The following is a 17,186-nucleotide window of genomic DNA, read 5'->3' as shown; positions in this document are numbered from 1 at the left end:
TCATCTGCAAATAATGACAGTTTACTTTCTCCTTTCCAATTTGGGTGCCTTTTTTTTCTTCTTGCCTGATTGCTGTGGATAGGACTCCCAGTACTATATGTTAAATAGGAGTGGTGAAAGGAGATATCCTTGTCTTGTTCGTGATCTTAAGGGAAATGTTTTAGTTTTTGCCCATTGAGTATGATGTTAGCTGTGAATTGTCAACTTTTTTTTTTGTCAGATTAGCAAAAAATATATTTCTTTTGTGGTGTGCCACAGAATTTTAGTTATTAGTTTATGTGTGCCATGAGATGAAAAAGGTTGAAAATTGCTGTTGTACATAATGGTGAGTGTAAGAATGGCAGGGGTAAATTAAATTTGTAAGACCAGACTAATGCCACAGGAGTAAATCAATTTGAAGAATCCTCATGTGATAGTAGCAGGCTACAAATTAGCCCTGTATTACCAAGTTGACTTGGTTCAGTCCTATTTTCTGCTTCTTAAAAACTCCACCTGCCTGACCAGGCGGTGGCACATTGGATAGTGTCAGAATGGGACTTAGAGGACCCAGGTTCGAAACCCGAGGTCGCTGACTTGAGCACAGGCTCACCAGCTTGAGCACAGGGTCACTGACTTGAGCTTGGGATCCTAGACATGACCACATGGTCACTGGCTTGAAGCCCAAGGTTGCCGGCTTGAGCAAGGCTCTGCTGTAGCAGCCTAGTCAAGATACATATAAGAAAATAATCAATGAACAACTAAGGTGTTGCAAAGAAGAATTGATGCTTCTCGTCTCTTTCCCTTCCTGTCTGTCTCTGTCTGTCCCTCTCTGTCTCTCTCTCTCTCTCTCTATCTCTGTCACACACACACACAAAAAAACTCCATTTGCCATAGATTTTACCAGTGAAAACATCAAATCAACTACCAGATACCATCTTCTGTTTCAGGTATGGAACACAAGTACTTGTGAATTTGTAAGGACCTTAAATGGACATAAACGCGGCATCGCCTGTTTGCAATACAGAGACAGGCTGGTCGTTAGTGGCTCATCTGACAACACTATCAGGTGAGTATCAGGTGCCCTTGCCCAGAAGGGATTAATATTATCCTGCCATTTATTATTTGTGCACAGTTCAAACAGATCTTCAACTGTGTTATCTTTATAATAAAATGGCCTTTCTTTTCTATAGCTTCTTGTAGGTCAAAAGTTTGCCCCAAGCAGAGAGGATAGCAAAGCCTTTTGTTGATGTGTTTCCTTTCTGTAATAGTTTTATCACCAGATAGACCTATTTAAAAGGTATTGCTTGAATGAGGAAATGGGCAAGAGAGATAAGCAGATTGAGGCTGAAAGCCCTTCTCTTTAAATTTCACCTGTCCACAGTTGGAAAGTGCTAATAAATAGCTAAAGGCTGTTTTGCTCTGCCACTGGTTTAAAAAAAAGAAACAGATTTGTATCCCTACTAGAAATAGTGCATTTTATTTTCTTAGCGTTGCATGATTGGCCAGGGAGTTACTGGTCTTTGGAATTATAAGGAATCCACAAAGTGAAGTATTGCTGGTATTTTTTCTTCACAAAGATGCACAACACAGATATGAATTGTATTTGGATGATATATCAATCCTCTCTGTTCCTTCAAAGAGGTATTAAGAGGATGAAAAGGCCATTTTATTTGTATTTTTCTGAAGCTGGAAACGGGGAGAGACAGTCAGACAGACTCCCGCATGCGCCCGACCGGGATCTACCCAGCACGCCCACCAGGGGCGACGCTCTGCCCACCAGGGGGCGATGCTCTGCCCCTCCGGGGCCTCGCTCTGCCGCGACCAGAGCCACTCTAGCGCCTGGGGCAGAGGCCAAGGAGCCATCCCCAGTGCCCGGGCCATCTTTGCTCCAATGGAGCCTTGGCTGCGGGAGGGGAAGAGAGAGACAGAGAGGAAGGGGGGGGGGGGGGTGGAGAAGCAAATGGGCGCTTCTCCTATGTGCCCTGGCCGGGAATCGAACCCGGGTCCCCCGCACGCCAGGCCGACGTTCTACCGCTGAGCCAACCGCCAGGGCCAAAAAGGCCATTTTAAAAAGCAACAGATAAAGCCTTTACTATATTTAAGGAAATTATTCCTAGAAAGCATTTGGAAAGCATACAGTATTTTGTATGTTAATACATAAAAATTTTTGAGAACTGACTTTGCATTTTCATTATATGAGAAGGACTATCCTGGACAGTGGGTGAAAGCGGAGTGTCCTTTGTGAAAGAGGTAGACCTGCTTTGTGAGGGCGGATGTCACTGACAGCCTTCATGTTTTCATTGGTGATTTCAAGAAGCATTACTTTTCTTGGCTTGGTCATTTCCTTCACAGGCAATTAAGTGCATTAAATTCATTCTTTTTATGCCTTAGAGACCCTGGTTACAGAATTATATAAAGCATTGTGCTTTGAAAATATATACTATGTTTGAACCTAAATCATACGTTTTTCTACCTCAGTTATATGACAGAAAGGAAATAAATCAATTGAAAGTGATACATTTTTTGTGTTAATTTATCTTATTTCTGTGGATTTTTTTTTAAAAGACATTGAAGTATGTTAAATTTTTTTAAGTGAGAGGAGGGGAGGTAGACTCTTGCATGACCCCCAACTAGGATCCACCCACCAACCCCCCCTTCTGGGGCCAATGCTTGAATCAACTGAGCTATTTTTCACTCCTGAGGCTACATGCTGGGACCAACCTAGCTATCCTCAGCACCGAAGCCAATGCTTGAACCAAGTGAGCCACTGGCTGTGGGAGTGGAAGAGGGAGAGAAGTGGGAGAGGGTAGGGAGAGGAGCATATGGTTGCTTCTCTTATGTGCCCTGACTGAGGACTGAACCCAGGACATCCGCACACCGGGTCAACACTCGACTGAGCCAACTGGCTTGGGCCAAAGTATATTATTATAAAATTCCAAGCTTAGGAAAGAATACATGAAAATTCACTTGACTCAATTTTCTTCTCCAGGTTATGGGACATAGAATGTGGTGCATGTTTACGAGTGTTAGAAGGCCATGAGGAATTGGTGCGCTGTATTCGATTTGATAACAAAAGGATAGTCAGTGGGGCCTATGATGGGTAAGTTTGCATCTCATCTGAATCTCTGCTGCCTTAGTATATTAAATATAACCTTCCCTTATTTCTAAAAGATTATGGATTTCACAGAAAGGACCCAATATAATAGTTCTTATGTCTAATCTATGTATTTACCTCACCTTTTCAAAAATATTCTTCCCAAATAAGTTGTACTTGTTTGCTCATGATTATTGATATTTTAGATTTGGGTTATATCGTTATCTGTTTTTCCCTATAAATCAAAGAACCAGACAAATCCAGTATAAAAAGATATGCAGATAAAATAGTGACTTACTAATAAATCTAAAGCATTGGAAGGCAGTATCTATGGTACTTAACTGTGGTAGTTCCTTAAATTTTGATATCTTTGAATGGTTCTAAAAAGTGCAGCTCCCTTGTCTCCCCTTCTGGCATTTTAGTTACAAGTTTAGTAATTTTCAGTGAGTACAGAATCCATTCATGATGTGAATGGATCCCATGTCTAGCGATTGTAAGCACGTAGTAAATTCTTACAAAAGTATGTTCACTTATGCAGGCCTCTTTATCATTTCTTCTTGTCAAGATGCCTGATTTGGGGGAATACAAAGCTACAGTTCAAATACTGACAGCTTTTTAAATATCAGAAGCTAACTTAAACCACATTGTCTTAGTGTATGAACTGCATATACTGATATATTAAGATAATTTAAGCAATAGGAAGTATAGCACACCTGCTTTTCTTCTTTGAGTCAACCTTCACTCTCTTACCCTTGGGAAATTGTTCACTGTGATGGCATGTTCCAGCTAGCTTCAAGGCTGTTTTCTCACTCCCGTGATTTTATCTGTACCTACCTTTCTTGGGTTTTGTCTATTTACCGTGAGGAGATATGACTTATAATTAATTTTTAGAAGGACAAAACTTTTCTTATTTAAATCAAAATACGAGGATTTGTTTATATAAACTCCAGAACTTTTAAATGGACCCCAGCCCTCTGGTACATGGAACCTGTGCCATACTTAGAACTGACCAAAAAGAAAACGCCTCGGAGTTACAGGTTTCTAGGTCTAAGTGATCTCTAATATTAGTAAGAGGTCTAATGTAGAACATCTCTTATCCCCAAAGTACGGTGTAACTTTACCATTCCCTATCTACATCAGTTTGGTTAAAGCTAACCTGTTTCTACTTTTGGGTTAATCATGTACATTTTCCCCTGTTAATACCAGTAACTTCTATCCAAGAATGAATATAAGAACCAAATCTATAAAACAGAAAAGTGCTTAAGTATTCCTGTGAGCTGCGTGTATCGTGTAACGTATATTCACCATACATATTTATTGCCATGACTTTTTGCTCTTCTTCTGGTGCTCCCTAAATTTTCCTTTAACTAAGATTTCTGTCCCCTTTTTGATCTTTAGAAAAATTAAAGTGTGGGATCTTGTAGCAGCTTTGGACCCCCGTGCTCCTGCAGGGACTCTGTGTCTACGGACCCTTGTGGTAAGAGTCTTATTGTTTAAAGGGCGTTGGGGAGTAAGAAAGAGAAGAAATTAAACATTGATGTGCTGTGAAATACAAATATAAATTTGATAGCCTGACCAGGTGTTGGCACAGTGGATAGAGTGTCAGCCTGGGACACTGAGGTCCCAGGCCTGAAACCCTGATGTTGCTGGCTTGAAGCCCAGGGTTGCTGGCTTGAGCAAGGGGTCACTGGCTCAGCTGGAGTCCCCCCAGTCAAGGCACATGTGAGAAAGCAATCAATGAAGAACTAAGGTGCCACAACGAAGAATTGATGCTTCTCATCTCTTTCCCCTTCCTGTCTATCCCTCTAAAGAAAAAAATCTGGATTTGATAGTTAGAACCTCTCAAAACCTGCTACTAAGTAGAAAGGCAACCAATACATGACAGTAAAATATGTTTATATAGTGCCTTTCATCCAAAAGTGCTTTAGAGACTATATACAAAAAGAAATGTGGCAGCTGTTTAACAGCTGCACAGCAACTCTACACATCAGTTGAGTACAGGAAGTGAATAAGAATTCTGTACCCACCAGAAACAGTAGGAGGTGCTTAGGGAGTAGGAGCATAATTACTCAAATTGGAACCTGTCCAGAATCTGAGGACCTGCACACCTGTGCCTACAAAAAGTGCCATGGGAGTCTGCGTGAACCTCCTGGTCAGCCCCTTAGCTCTGCATCCTATTTAAGGCATGCTGCCTCCAGCAACTTGAATCCCATCTTCTTTTATTACTTGTATACCCTTGGCCTGAACATCCTGACATTTGGGAAAAGAAGTGACTCAAAAGGACTAATGTCACCTTCAAAAGCACTAAATTTTTTATCATGGTGTTTGCCAAGGCCTGGATTAGAAAATGTCCTAAGGTTAGAAGCTGCATCTATTAGGCCCTGGCTGGTTGGCTCAGTGGTAGAGCATCAGCCAGCTTGTGGAAGTCCTGGGTTCAATTCCTGGTCAGGGCACACAGGAGAAGCGCCCATCTGCTTCTCCACCCTTCCCCCTCTCCATTCTCTCTATCTCTCTCTTCTCCCACAGCCAAGACTCCATTGGAGCAAAGTTGGCCCGGGCACTGAGGATGGCTCCATGGCCTCCGCCTTAGGCTCTAGAATGGCTCCGGTCTCAATGGAGCAATGCCCCACATGGGCAGAGCATCATCCCCTGGTGGGCATGCTGGGTGGATCCTGGTTGGGCGCATGCGGGAGTCTGTCTGTCTGCCTCCTTGCTTCTCACTTCAGAAAAAAAAAAAAGCTGCGCCTATTAGAAGAAGATTAGAGCCCTGGCCAGGTAGCTCAGTTGGTTAGAGCATCATTACAATATGCCAAGGTTGTGGGTTCAATCCTGGGTCAGGGCACATACAAGCATCAACCAGTCGGTGCATAAGTGGAATAACAAATCGATGTTTCTTTTTCTCTCCCTTCCTCTCTCTCTAAAATAAATAAATAAAAGTTAAACAAAAAAGATTAGGTGAGGCATTCAGGAAGTCAAGAGTCTTTTGCACAACTCAGAGAAAAGATGACAACAAGCATTTGAATCCCTGGTATTCTGAAACCTGGCTCAACAGTGAGGCAGTCTCTCTCTGCTCTGGAAAAAAGAAAGATACATTCTTTGTTTTCCTTGTTATATTTAAAGCTCATTCTTTCAGCACCAAATGTGCTTTACCTTCGTGTTTCACACGTTTTTTAAAATGGGTACTTTCATTTACAATTATTTAAAGCCTGGTTTTTAAAGTATAACTTACATACAGCAAAATTTGTCTGTTTTTAGTTTGTTTTTATGAAGTTTTCAGATGTATAAATACCATAATCAAGTTATAGAAAATTTCCATCACCCTGCAAAATTATGTGCCTTAAAGTCACCCCTAGCAACTATTCATCTTAGTTCTGTCCCTACATAGTTTTGCTATTTCATGAACATCATATAAATTAAATCATACAATATGTAGCATTTTGCCTTTGGCTCTTTTCACGTCATTGAAGATTTAGCCATGTTGTTGCATGTGTTGCTACTTTGGGTCTTTTTATTGGTGAGTAGTAATCCATTGTGTGGATGAACCATTTTGGTTATTCATTTACCAATTTAAGAACATTTGGAATTTTTTAGTTTTGGGTGATACTGGAAACATTCCCCAGGTTTTTATGTATCCATATTGTTTTTATTTTTCTTGGGTAAATACCTAGAAGTATAATTTTTCTGGGTCCTATGATAAGTGTATGTTTACATTTAAAAGAACTATTAAGCTGTTTTCCAAAGTGGCATTTGGGGAGCTTGCAAATGCATGCTGTATTATATATATTCCCACTAACAGTACGAGAATCCCATTTTCCCACATCCTTGACAGCACTTAGTATTGTCAGTTTTTTGAAAAATTATAGCCATTTGAGTAAGTATGAAGTAGTTAATAGTTTTTTGTTTTTGTTTTTTATTTTGTTTTTAATGAGAGAGACAGACAGACAGGAAGGGAGAGAGGTGAGAAGCATCAAATCATAATTGCGGCACCTTAGTTGTTCATGTGTGCCTTGACCAAGGGGCTCTAGCCAAGCCAGTGACCCCTTGTTCAAGCCAACAACCTTGGACTGCAATGCAAGCCAGTGACCTCTGAACTCAAGCTAGTAACCCCGCATTCAAGCTGGTAAGCCAGCATTCAAGCCAGATGAGTCTGCACTCAAGCTGGTGATCTAAGGCTTGAATCTTGGTCCTCAGTGTCCTAGGCCAACATTTCATCCATTTTGCCACTGCCTGGTCAGGCTGTAGTGGTTATAGTTTTAATTTACATTTTTGTAGTAACTAATGGTGTAGAATGTCTTTTTATGGTCTTCTTTTATGAAGGTCCAAATCTTATCCTCATTTATTGAGTTAAGTTGTTGTTGTTGTTTTAATACAGGGACAGAGATAGAGTTAGAGAGAGGGATAGATAGGGACAGACAGACAAGAAAGGAGAGATGAGAAGCATCCATCATCAGTTTTTCGTTTTTGACACCTTAGTTGTTCATTGATTGCTTTTTCATATGTGCCTTGACCGTGGGCCTTCAGCAGACCGAGTAACCCCTTGCTTTAGCCAGCGACCTTTGGTCCAAGCTGGTGAGCTTTTGCTCAAGCCAGATGAGCCTGCACTCAAGCTGGCAACCTCCGGGTCTCGAACCTGGGTCCTCGGCATCCCAGTCCGACGCTCTATCCACTGCGCCACTGCCTGGTCAAGCTGAGTTAAGTTTTTAAAAACAGATTTATTGAAATATAATTGACATACAATAAAGTGAACATATTTAAAGTATACAACTTGGCCTAGGCCAGTTGGCTTAGTGGATAGAGCATTGGCCCAGCATGCAGAATACCGGGTTCGATCCCCAATCAGGGTATGCAAAAGGAGCAACCATCTGCTTCTCTTCCCCTCCCCCCTTTTCTTTCTCTTCTCTTCTCACAGCCAGTGGCTCACCTGGTTCAAGCATTGGCCCCAGGTGCAGAGGATAGCTCAGTTGGTCCGAGCATGTCAGCTTCAGGCACTAAAAATAGCTCAGTTGATTGGAGCATCAGCCTCAGATGGGGATTGCCAAATGGATTCCAGTTGGGCACATGCGGGGTCTGTCTCACTACCTCCTCTCGCTTCAAAAAAAATAAATTGGCAAATTGAATTTAACAGTGTATTAAAAGACTTACACACCATGACCAAGTGGGATTTATTCCAGTTATGCAAAACAAGTATAATATTCAAAAATCAGTTAATGTAATCCATCACATCAAAAGTCTAAAGAAGAAAAATCAGATGATTAGTATCAGTAGATACAGAAAAGGCATTTGGCAAAATCCAATATTTATTCATGATAAACTCTTAGCAAACTAGGGATAGGGGGGAACTGTTTCAACTTCAAAAAGAAAAATGCAAATTAAAACTCTAATAAAATACCACTACAAATCTATCAAAATAGCTAAAACTTAAAAGATGGACAATATCAGTTTGTTGAAGATGTGAAACTGGAGCTCTGATACAGAACTAGTAGGAATATAAATTGATACAATTTTTTAAAAACCGTTGTGCCATCTCTGCTAAAGCTAAGTGTGCACCTGCTCCGTGGGCCTACAGTTCTACTCCTAGGTGAAATGAGAGCACATATCCATCAAAACACATGTATATCCCTGTTTGTAGCAAGTTTATTATAATAGTCAAAACTACAGCTAGTCTCTATGTCCGCCACTGGAGATAATAAATTATAGTGTGATCATATAATGGAATATCAGCCGTAATTTGAAAAGCAAAAAGAATGAACTACTATTACACGCAGTAACAGAGAAGAATCTTATACTGTTGAGTGAAAGAAACCAGGAAGAAGGAATACATGTGTTATGAGTTTATTTATATGAACCTGAAGTACAGGAAGAATGAATTGATGACAGCACTGGGGTAAAGGCAGAACTGAACTAGGAAGGAGCATGAGAGAGTGCCTTGTGGGATGCTGGAGGTGATCAGGGTGGTGGTCACTACTTTTACAATATGGGGAGAGTTGATCGATCAATATTACCAACACACCACTTACTGCTCACCAATTCTGAGCCTCTGATTGTAGAAGAATCCTAGAGGTACAGAGAGGAGAAGGCCAGGGAGGTACTGAGGTTCAGCCTAAACCTAGAAGAGTTAGCAATGAGAAACTAGCATACTATACTATTTGACATAGCTCTAATGAGTATTACTTTGTGCATGAAATCAGCTGCCCAGTATTTGACTTTCCATTTTACCTTTAATCCAAATTGTTTTTTTCTCTGTATTCTTTTTTTTTTTTTTTTTTTTTTTTTTTTTATTTTTCTGAAGCTGGAAACAGGGAGGCAGTCAGACAGACTCCCGCAAGCGCCCGACCGGGATCCACCCGGCACGCCCACCAGGGGGCGATGCTCTTCCCATCCGGGGCATCGCTCTGTTGCGACCAGAGCCAGTCTAGCGCCTAAGGCAGAGGCCATGGAGCCATCCCCAGTGCCCGGGCCATCTTTGCTCCAATGGAGTCTTGACTGTGGGAGGGGAAGAGAGAGACAGAGAGGAAAGAGAGGAGGAGGGGTGGAGAAGCAGATGGGCGCTTCTCTTGTGTGCCCTGGCCGGGAATCGAACCTGGGACTTCTGCATGCCAGGCCGACACTCTACCACTGAGCCAACCGGCCAGGGCCTCTCTGTATTCTTGAAACAGCTAATTGGTAGAGAAAATTATCAGCATAAGATAGCCTTTCTATAGACTCCTTTAACATGTTGCTGAATTTGTGTCTTTTTGATTTTGAGTAGTTCAGAAGTTTCCATTTCTGCTTCTTTAGGAGCATTCTGGAAGAGTTTTCCGACTCCAGTTTGACGAATTCCAGATTGTCAGTAGTTCACATGACGACACAATCCTCATCTGGGATTTTCTAAACGATCCGACTGCCCAAGCTGAACCACCCCGCTCCCCTTCTCGAACATACACCTATATCTCCAGATAAATAATCGTGCACTGACCTCATACTTGCCCAGGTATGAAAAAGAATTGTGTACCTGGCCCTGTGAGTAGGAGATGGGATGTTGGCTGAAAGGTGTTGTTAGTTCTAGAGGCCTGTCACGCCCTGTATCTTTCCAAGTCCTTTAAAGCAGTGGTCCCCAACCTTTTTTTGGGCCACGGACCAGCCTTTAGGGTGGGACCGATAAATGTATCACGTGACCAAGACAAGCATCAAGAGTGAGTCTTAGACGGATGTAACAGAGGGAATCTGGTCATTTTTTAAAAATAAAACATGTTCAGACTTAAATATAAATAAAACGGAAATAATGTAAGTTATTTATTCTTTCTCTGCGGACCAGTACCAAATGGCCCACGGACTGGTACTGGTACCAGTCCACGGCCCAGGGATTGGGGACCACTGCTGTAAAGCAAGGAAAGCTGACAGCATGAGGCAGGGCCGGGGCTGCGGTCGGATGCTGCCTTCATCAGGGTAGCCAGCCTCGGCTCTAGATGACTGTTGAACCTGATTTAGATGACCCTTGTGCAGTAAAGCAAATAATTCCTGTCCCGGTTATCTGATAAGTTGTAAAGAAAGTAAGAACAAAAAGAAAGAAGGAAAAAAAGGAAAGAGATTTGAATCAGTTTCAAAACTAAAAGTAATGACCCAAAAGCCTGTGGCTTTGTGGTTCCCAGATAAACCAGTACCTATAAAAAAGACCCTTTAAAACAGGTAGATAATCTAATATGTGAATGGGAAAATCTCATAGTGAAATATGCTGACTACTCACAGCTCTGCCTTGTCAGTGTCATTGGATTATAAAAGGTAGCCTTTTTTATTCTTGTCCCCTCTTTCCACCCCCTCTAAAAATGGAAAAAAACTGTCCTTTGACCATGAAAATAGCCCTGGAGTTGATGAGAACTCCATGTATTCTCCCATTCAAGTCAGGCTCCCTCTGAGATAGGAAAAGACCCTAAAATTCCTCTTTTATCAATTTCATGATATATTCAGATCATACCTGATGTCTTCACCAATTCAGATAAATACATTAAGTTCTCACTGGTTTGGGAAAACTGCACTACTTCTGGGGAGCATTTTTATTCCTCATTTCCCGCACTTGCCTCAGAGCTGTGGCATCAGTACACTTTTCTGCATATCTTTTTACAGTCGTTCTTCCAAGTGGGGTGGTCCGTGGCCTGCTGGGCTCGTTTCAGTGCTCACTTCTCACAGAGGACACGCTGTGTCCTCACCCCTCGGCCTCTTCAGCCAAGTCCCAGCTGTCCCCCGCTGGACACATAACTTCCCAGAGCCCTGCTTTCCTGATTATTAACAGGACGGCTGCAGTACACACTCACAGACCTGTTGTGAGGGCTGCTGAAATGTTATATGTAAAATTCTTAGCACTTGGTACGATGCCTAGCACCTAATAAGCCCTTAGTAAAAAGTAGTTTATTAGTATTAATATTGTAGCCATCATGTTATCTATCCCCTCCTTCTGCCAAAATTTCCTGCTCCTGAGTACATGTATTTTGCCACATTAATATTCTTCCAGGTGCTCTTGTGGCGTATGTCTCCCTACCCCCTCACCCCTAAAACATGCACGTCCCCTGAGATGCTCTCTTGGGCTTTTCTTCTTTCTCTGCGTTCCCTTCTCTGGCTGCTTATCTCTTCCCAGGGCTTCACTCTCATCTCAGCGGAGATGACTCTCAGATGTGTGTTCGTAGTCCCAGCCTCGGCCTTAATCTCCAGGCCACATGTCCAGCCACACCTACACATCTGTCTTTGAAGGCCACTCAGGGCCAGAACTTCAGAGCTGTCTTCGCCTGCTGTACCTTTATAGGGAGCAGGCAGAAGTTTGATGCTACACCCACCATAGTCACTCTGAATCTCAAGACATCAGGGTCACTCTGTGTTAGCACTGTGGCCTTCAACATGCCCATGACCCCCCTGTCAAGCCCCAAACAGGCCGTGTAGCCTTTAGCAGAAGCTAAGAGCAGGCATTAAGAGGGACCTCTGAGCCTTTCTTTCAGTTGACAGCTAAGTTAATATTCTTTTTCTCAGAGCAAATGAGAAGAACAGAGAAAGGGACTAATGACTGTTTGCTCTGTTTTCACACAGGACTCATTAAAGTTGCGGTATTTAAAGTATCTGCCAACATCAGGATGAGCAACAACAGTAACAATCAAAATACTACCCACTTTCCCGGACAAGCCGAGGAGCGGGGCTTTGAGACTCCTGCTGGGACACAGTTGGTCTGCAGTTGACTCGGGAGGGTCTACTCAGCACAGCTGACTGCTTCCGTGCTGCTATCAGAAGATGTCTTTTTATCTTTCGTGAATGATTGCAACTCTTAAACCTCACCTCACTTCCCCTCCTTTCCCCTCTGCACCTGTTTTTTTCCTCATTTGGTTCCAGACAAAGATGACTTATAAATATATTTAGTGTTTTGCCAGAATCTCTCTTGCTTTGCTGTTAAGCAGAAGAACTACTATCGTTTCCCTATACAACCTGCTGGGAGAGACCCACTTCTAGGGGAGCGGGGGATACAACTTCAAGCCAGACAGCACCCAGTGTGTCCCTGTGAACTACAGCAGTGCCAGCACCTGCCGAGATCAGCGCAGCCCCACCTGGCGTAGGAGACAGCTGTCGGGACAGCCTCGGGGTGAGAGAGAGACGAGAGCGAGCACACCAGAAGATCCTTCCGTCTCTTTTCTCTGTATCTGACCCTGCCCCCTCCCTCCACGCCCCTTCAGCCTGTGTCTCTGCTCCACCTGAGAAGAAGGAGTATGAAGAGAGTGTCCTCAGTTAGCATGAGGCACATCAGCTAGAAAATGCAACACTTGGAAGAGTAAATGCTGTTCAGTTAAAATGTCTAACCGAGGCTTTTGCTGCAAGTGACCCTGCATGACAACGATGAGTTCTCAGATGTGGTACTCTCGTCATATTTGCAACTCTTCTCTCTTGTCCTTCTAAAACACTCCCCAAGTGGGGGAGGGCAGGAATTTCCTGGGCTCCATCAATGGCCACATCTTTCCCGGACTCAGCAGTCTCCTCGATTCCATGTAGAGTGTGGAAAGGAGCTGCTGATTGCATTTCCTCTCATTAACAATTAGATGTGTAATAAAAAGCATTGTACTTCATCTTCAATCACTGGGAAGGCTCAGCCTACAGAAATACTACCCACTTTCCCCGGACGAGAGCCGAGGTGCTCGGCGTGTTGTGCAAAAGGGTTCACGTCTCTGGTTCCCTCCTGAGGGCCTGCGAGCACCCAGGCTCCTGTACCTTTGACAAGACCATGATCAGAGTAGCTTAAGGGGTGGTCAAGAGTAAAAGTTGATTTCTCTTCCATTTAGGCCAGTAAATATCATTTCTCAAAAACCAAGCTAATCATCTCAATCTTGCCCTGCAGAACCTTCCTTCTGCTTTTCCCAAACCCAGTATTTACAAAGGGCAGAGCTGCCAGAGACAGCAGTTCAGGGTGAAGTTTGGCACACAGGGTTTATTACTGGGCAGAAACTGCCTTCTCTTTCTTTGTCTTCTTCCTCCTGGTCTTATTTGCTCTCCGCTCTCTGCCAACCAATAAAATTTCTCTGGGAGTTGGTGAAGAACATAAACAAATGGTCCTCGGCAAGGGCCAGGCCGACCTGGCCAGTATGGGCTGCAGGCGCAGGGCTTGTGTGCCGTCCAACCTGGGAGTGCAGGGACCGGCGGCGTGTGCCCAGCTTGTTTCCTGGGGTGGGGCAGACTGCGCCAGCCGTTTCTGGTGGCATGGGCACCGCATCAAGGCTCCCCACCCAGGCCACAGTACGGTCAAGTTTCCTTGCAGAGCTGAGCTGTCAGGCCCATTGTTTCCAGTCCTGATCCAAGCAACTGGGTAAATGAAAGCCCCTTGATACTGGCTGCTGTCGAAACATAAGAATGGGAGCCAGTTGCAAGTAACCACAAAGCCAGGCTACCTTTAGTTCAGCAAAGGGCAAGGGCGAGAGCAAGCCATCTTGACCCTCTGATTTGCAAAACGGTATCCAGTATCCTCTTCCTGAAATGCGCCAGACTGAATGTTATTATTATTCTATATTAAGGGGCAGGTTATGCCTATGCATTTTTCCTTTCCTGCTTTATGAGTGCTTTTAAGTTTTTAGTTCCAGGTTGTATTCAGAAAATATTTCCCAGAGTAATGATACGTCTTTGCCTAGGAAATATTTTCTGAATATAATTTCCTTTGCAACCACCCAAATGCTTCAAAGAAATATTTTCTATCTAATCCCTTATCATAGTTCCTTGTCCATTGTGTTGACTATTAATGCCTTTTTGATTGGTTGAGGATTTTGCTACAGATGAGGCAGGGGACCATTAGCCCTGAAAAACACACAGGTCGGATACTAAAGAAACGTGGATTTTAAGCTGTTTAAAAATATTGTCCAATAGCCATAACTTTCCTAGCCCTTCTGTTATATGCTGCTGTTCTGAAGTGAGAGCTGTTAAATACTCATTGGTGCCCAGGGTTTGCTCGCCCGTCTAGATTCAGTGGAAGGGAGAGTGTGTCTAAGACTGTGCTGAAGCTCATGCCGGACATCATCAATGAGATCGAGGCGGGCCCTGCGCCCTGGAGCCGTTAGCTCCGTCCAGGATATTCCCCAAGTTGTCCTCTGTTGCTGATGGAAATGGGAATGAAGTTAAGTGGTCTGAAAAACTTGAGTCAGTCACATCTCTCAGCCCTGGGGGTCATTTACCAGTTCATTGTAACAGAAATAATCAGGTAAGTAGAAGTTCATTTCCAGAGAAGGTAAACCCCACTTACCATCTCTGCATGATTTCAGTGGGAATTGATTATCACTAATCCCCAACTGGGCTAGAATAAATGTAAAGTTTGACCTTTTTTAAAAAAAGGAAGCAAAGTCTCAACACATTAAAAAGAATGGTAGGAAAGGAGCTGAGGTGTCTCTGGACTCTGAAATGAAATGTCTCCATCGTGGATTAGTCTCTTCTCACTCAGATTCCAGTGTGGGCCTGAAAGCTATGTTCTCTAATGGTCGGAGGGCCCCTTCAAAGGCGGGCGCGGAGTGTGTGCGTGCACGGAGTGTGTGCGTGCACTGCACTCGGGAGCTCCGTGGGCACGGGCTGTGCTCACTCGGCCTGCTTGGACAAAACCAGCATGCCTTGCTGCACATGTGTGTATTTCCACATCTTTTTACTTTCTTACATGCAGTTTGAAAGTAGACGTGAATTATGAATGGGAAGCCTTTTACACCAGAATTTTTTCTGGTGACTTCACCAGAAACTTTAGAGTCGGGGACTCTGGAACACTGTTGACAGATAATAAAGTCTGGCCCTCATAACTTGTGTCTGAACTGGAAAGGGCCCTGGGACCCGTAAATCATTCTGTGTTCTGCTTGAGTAAGAAGAATTCTCTTTTATTTTTCTTTTGTAAAATCAAAAGCTGAAGAAAAGAAAATATGCACTCTTGCTGTCGCTTGGTACCCGTTGGTCTGAACACTGGGGTTGATCTCCTTCCTGAGAACTTAATTGTGGAAACAAAGGGCTTGGGGGGGGAGGGAATGTTGGAAATATTGAGGGCATTTTTTTCTTTCCTGTAATTGAATTAGATACTGTGGTATTGTTGACCTTCTTGATGTCCTCCATTTACCTTAGATGGAGGAGCAGTCCCCAAGAATGGTGCCTGCATGAGGGGCTAGGCTGCAAGCTCGATTATGGAGGAATCAGGGTACTTCTAGGTAGAAAAAGGAATGCTTAGATACCCACCACCTATGACCATACTCTTTTTTTTTTTTTTTTACACAGAGACAGAGAGAGAGAGTCAGAGAGAGGGACAGACAGGGACAGACAGACAGGAACAGAAGAGAGATGAGAAGCATCAATCATTAGTTTTTCGTTGCGACACCTCAGTTATTCATTGATTGCTTGCTCAAGCCAGCAACCTTAGGTCCAAGCTGGTGAGCTTTGCTCAAGCCAGATGAGCCTGCACTCAAGCTGGTGACCTCGGAGTCTCGAACCTGGACCCTCCGCGTGCCAGTCCGACGCTCTATCTGTTGCGCCACCGCCTGGTCAGGCTGACCATCACATTTTTTGATGATCAGGTTTATCGTTTGACTTTAGTCTACATTTCTTATCTCCTTCCCCGTTCGGATGAATTCAACAGACTTCCCAAGAGCTGAAGAACATGAAGGTGCCCTGCCCCTCCTTGCCGTCCTCTCTTCCCTCCTGAGTATCTCACTTCTAACAGGGCAGCCAGAGCCTACAGGCCAAGTCCTCCCTGGGCTCCATCCCGCAGCCATCTCTTAGGGGGAATAAGACTGAGTTTTGCTTCTTGTTATTTTTACCTGTCGTTCATTTTGACTTCAGAATTCCTAGAACTGAAGAGAGAAACCAAAAGGATATGATGATGGCAACCTGATCTCAGGGGAACTTGAAGCTTTGTTATCCTGAAACCTCTTCTATTGGACGTTGAATGCATATGATTAGTTATTAAAATTTTAGACGACATCTAAACTATGTGCTGTACAGCCCACCCAGCTGGCTCTCAGCTCCTGATCAGCTGTACGCATTTAAGAATGAGTGCAGGAAATAGCATTATAAAGCATCACCTTGCCTCTATCCCCTTTTCCTTCTTGGACACTGAAGAAAAAGACCAACGAGGAGGGTTAGACCTCTGGGTACCAAGGAAACTAACACCTCCCAAATCAGTGGTCACTCAAGCACAACCCAGACTGTTCTGAGAGGTGTTCACTGGACTCCGACCGTGGGCCGGCCTGGCAAGACGTGAGCTTCCCTGAGAGCTTCCAGTTGGTTCAGCCCTTTGTTATCTAGACTCTTAAGTACTGACTGCTTTGACTTTTGTGATTATGTTTTGGTGATGTGTAGTCAATGTACCAATATGTTCACAACCTAGAATCATGGTAATATAGTGTGTTTTGGTTTTTTTTAACTGTTCAAAAAAGTAACTTAAATTACAAATACAAGATGAAAGTGAATTTCCCAAGTGTCTTGTCTCCTTGCCCCAGTATCAGTAGGCCAGTGCGTATTTCAGGATACAACGTGGAAGGGCACCGGTGCCTTTTCAGATAATCCGACATGAGAACACAACATTGAGAGAAGCCAGGGCTGCGTGGTATGAGTAACCATGGGGCCCTGGCGTACAATTAATGTTCCATGTTGAATTAGA

At 43.5% G+C, this 17,186-nt stretch overlaps 1 protein-coding gene across 5 annotated transcripts in view; it reads left to right on the top strand.

The window, feature by feature from the left end:
* The window catches only part of BTRC (beta-transducin repeat containing E3 ubiquitin protein ligase), a 213,284-nt gene extending 196,802 nt beyond the window's left edge, over positions 1-16,482 (top strand). For all 5 annotated transcript variants that reach the window (XM_066355951.1, XM_066355950.1, XM_066355949.1 and 2 more), the window contains 5 exons: positions 927-1,045; positions 2,969-3,079; positions 4,472-4,550; positions 9,851-10,043; positions 12,125-16,482. In XM_066355951.1, the coding sequence (XP_066212048.1) occupies positions 927-1,045; positions 2,969-3,079; positions 4,472-4,550; positions 9,851-10,012 (471 nt within the window). In that variant the 3' untranslated portion in view covers positions 10,013-10,043; positions 12,125-16,482. The remainder of the gene's footprint in view (positions 1-926; positions 1,046-2,968; positions 3,080-4,471; positions 4,551-9,850; positions 10,044-12,124) is intronic.
* The last annotated feature ends 704 nt before the right edge of the window (positions 16,483-17,186 follow it).

Source organism: Saccopteryx leptura, chromosome 13 (genome assembly GCF_036850995.1).
Source record: "Saccopteryx leptura isolate mSacLep1 chromosome 13, mSacLep1_pri_phased_curated, whole genome shotgun sequence".
In the NCBI taxonomy this organism is placed as follows: domain Eukaryota; kingdom Metazoa; phylum Chordata; class Mammalia; order Chiroptera; family Emballonuridae; genus Saccopteryx; species Saccopteryx leptura.
Note: the sequence above shows the minus strand (reverse complement) of the source record. Positions and strands in the feature narration are given on the sequence as shown.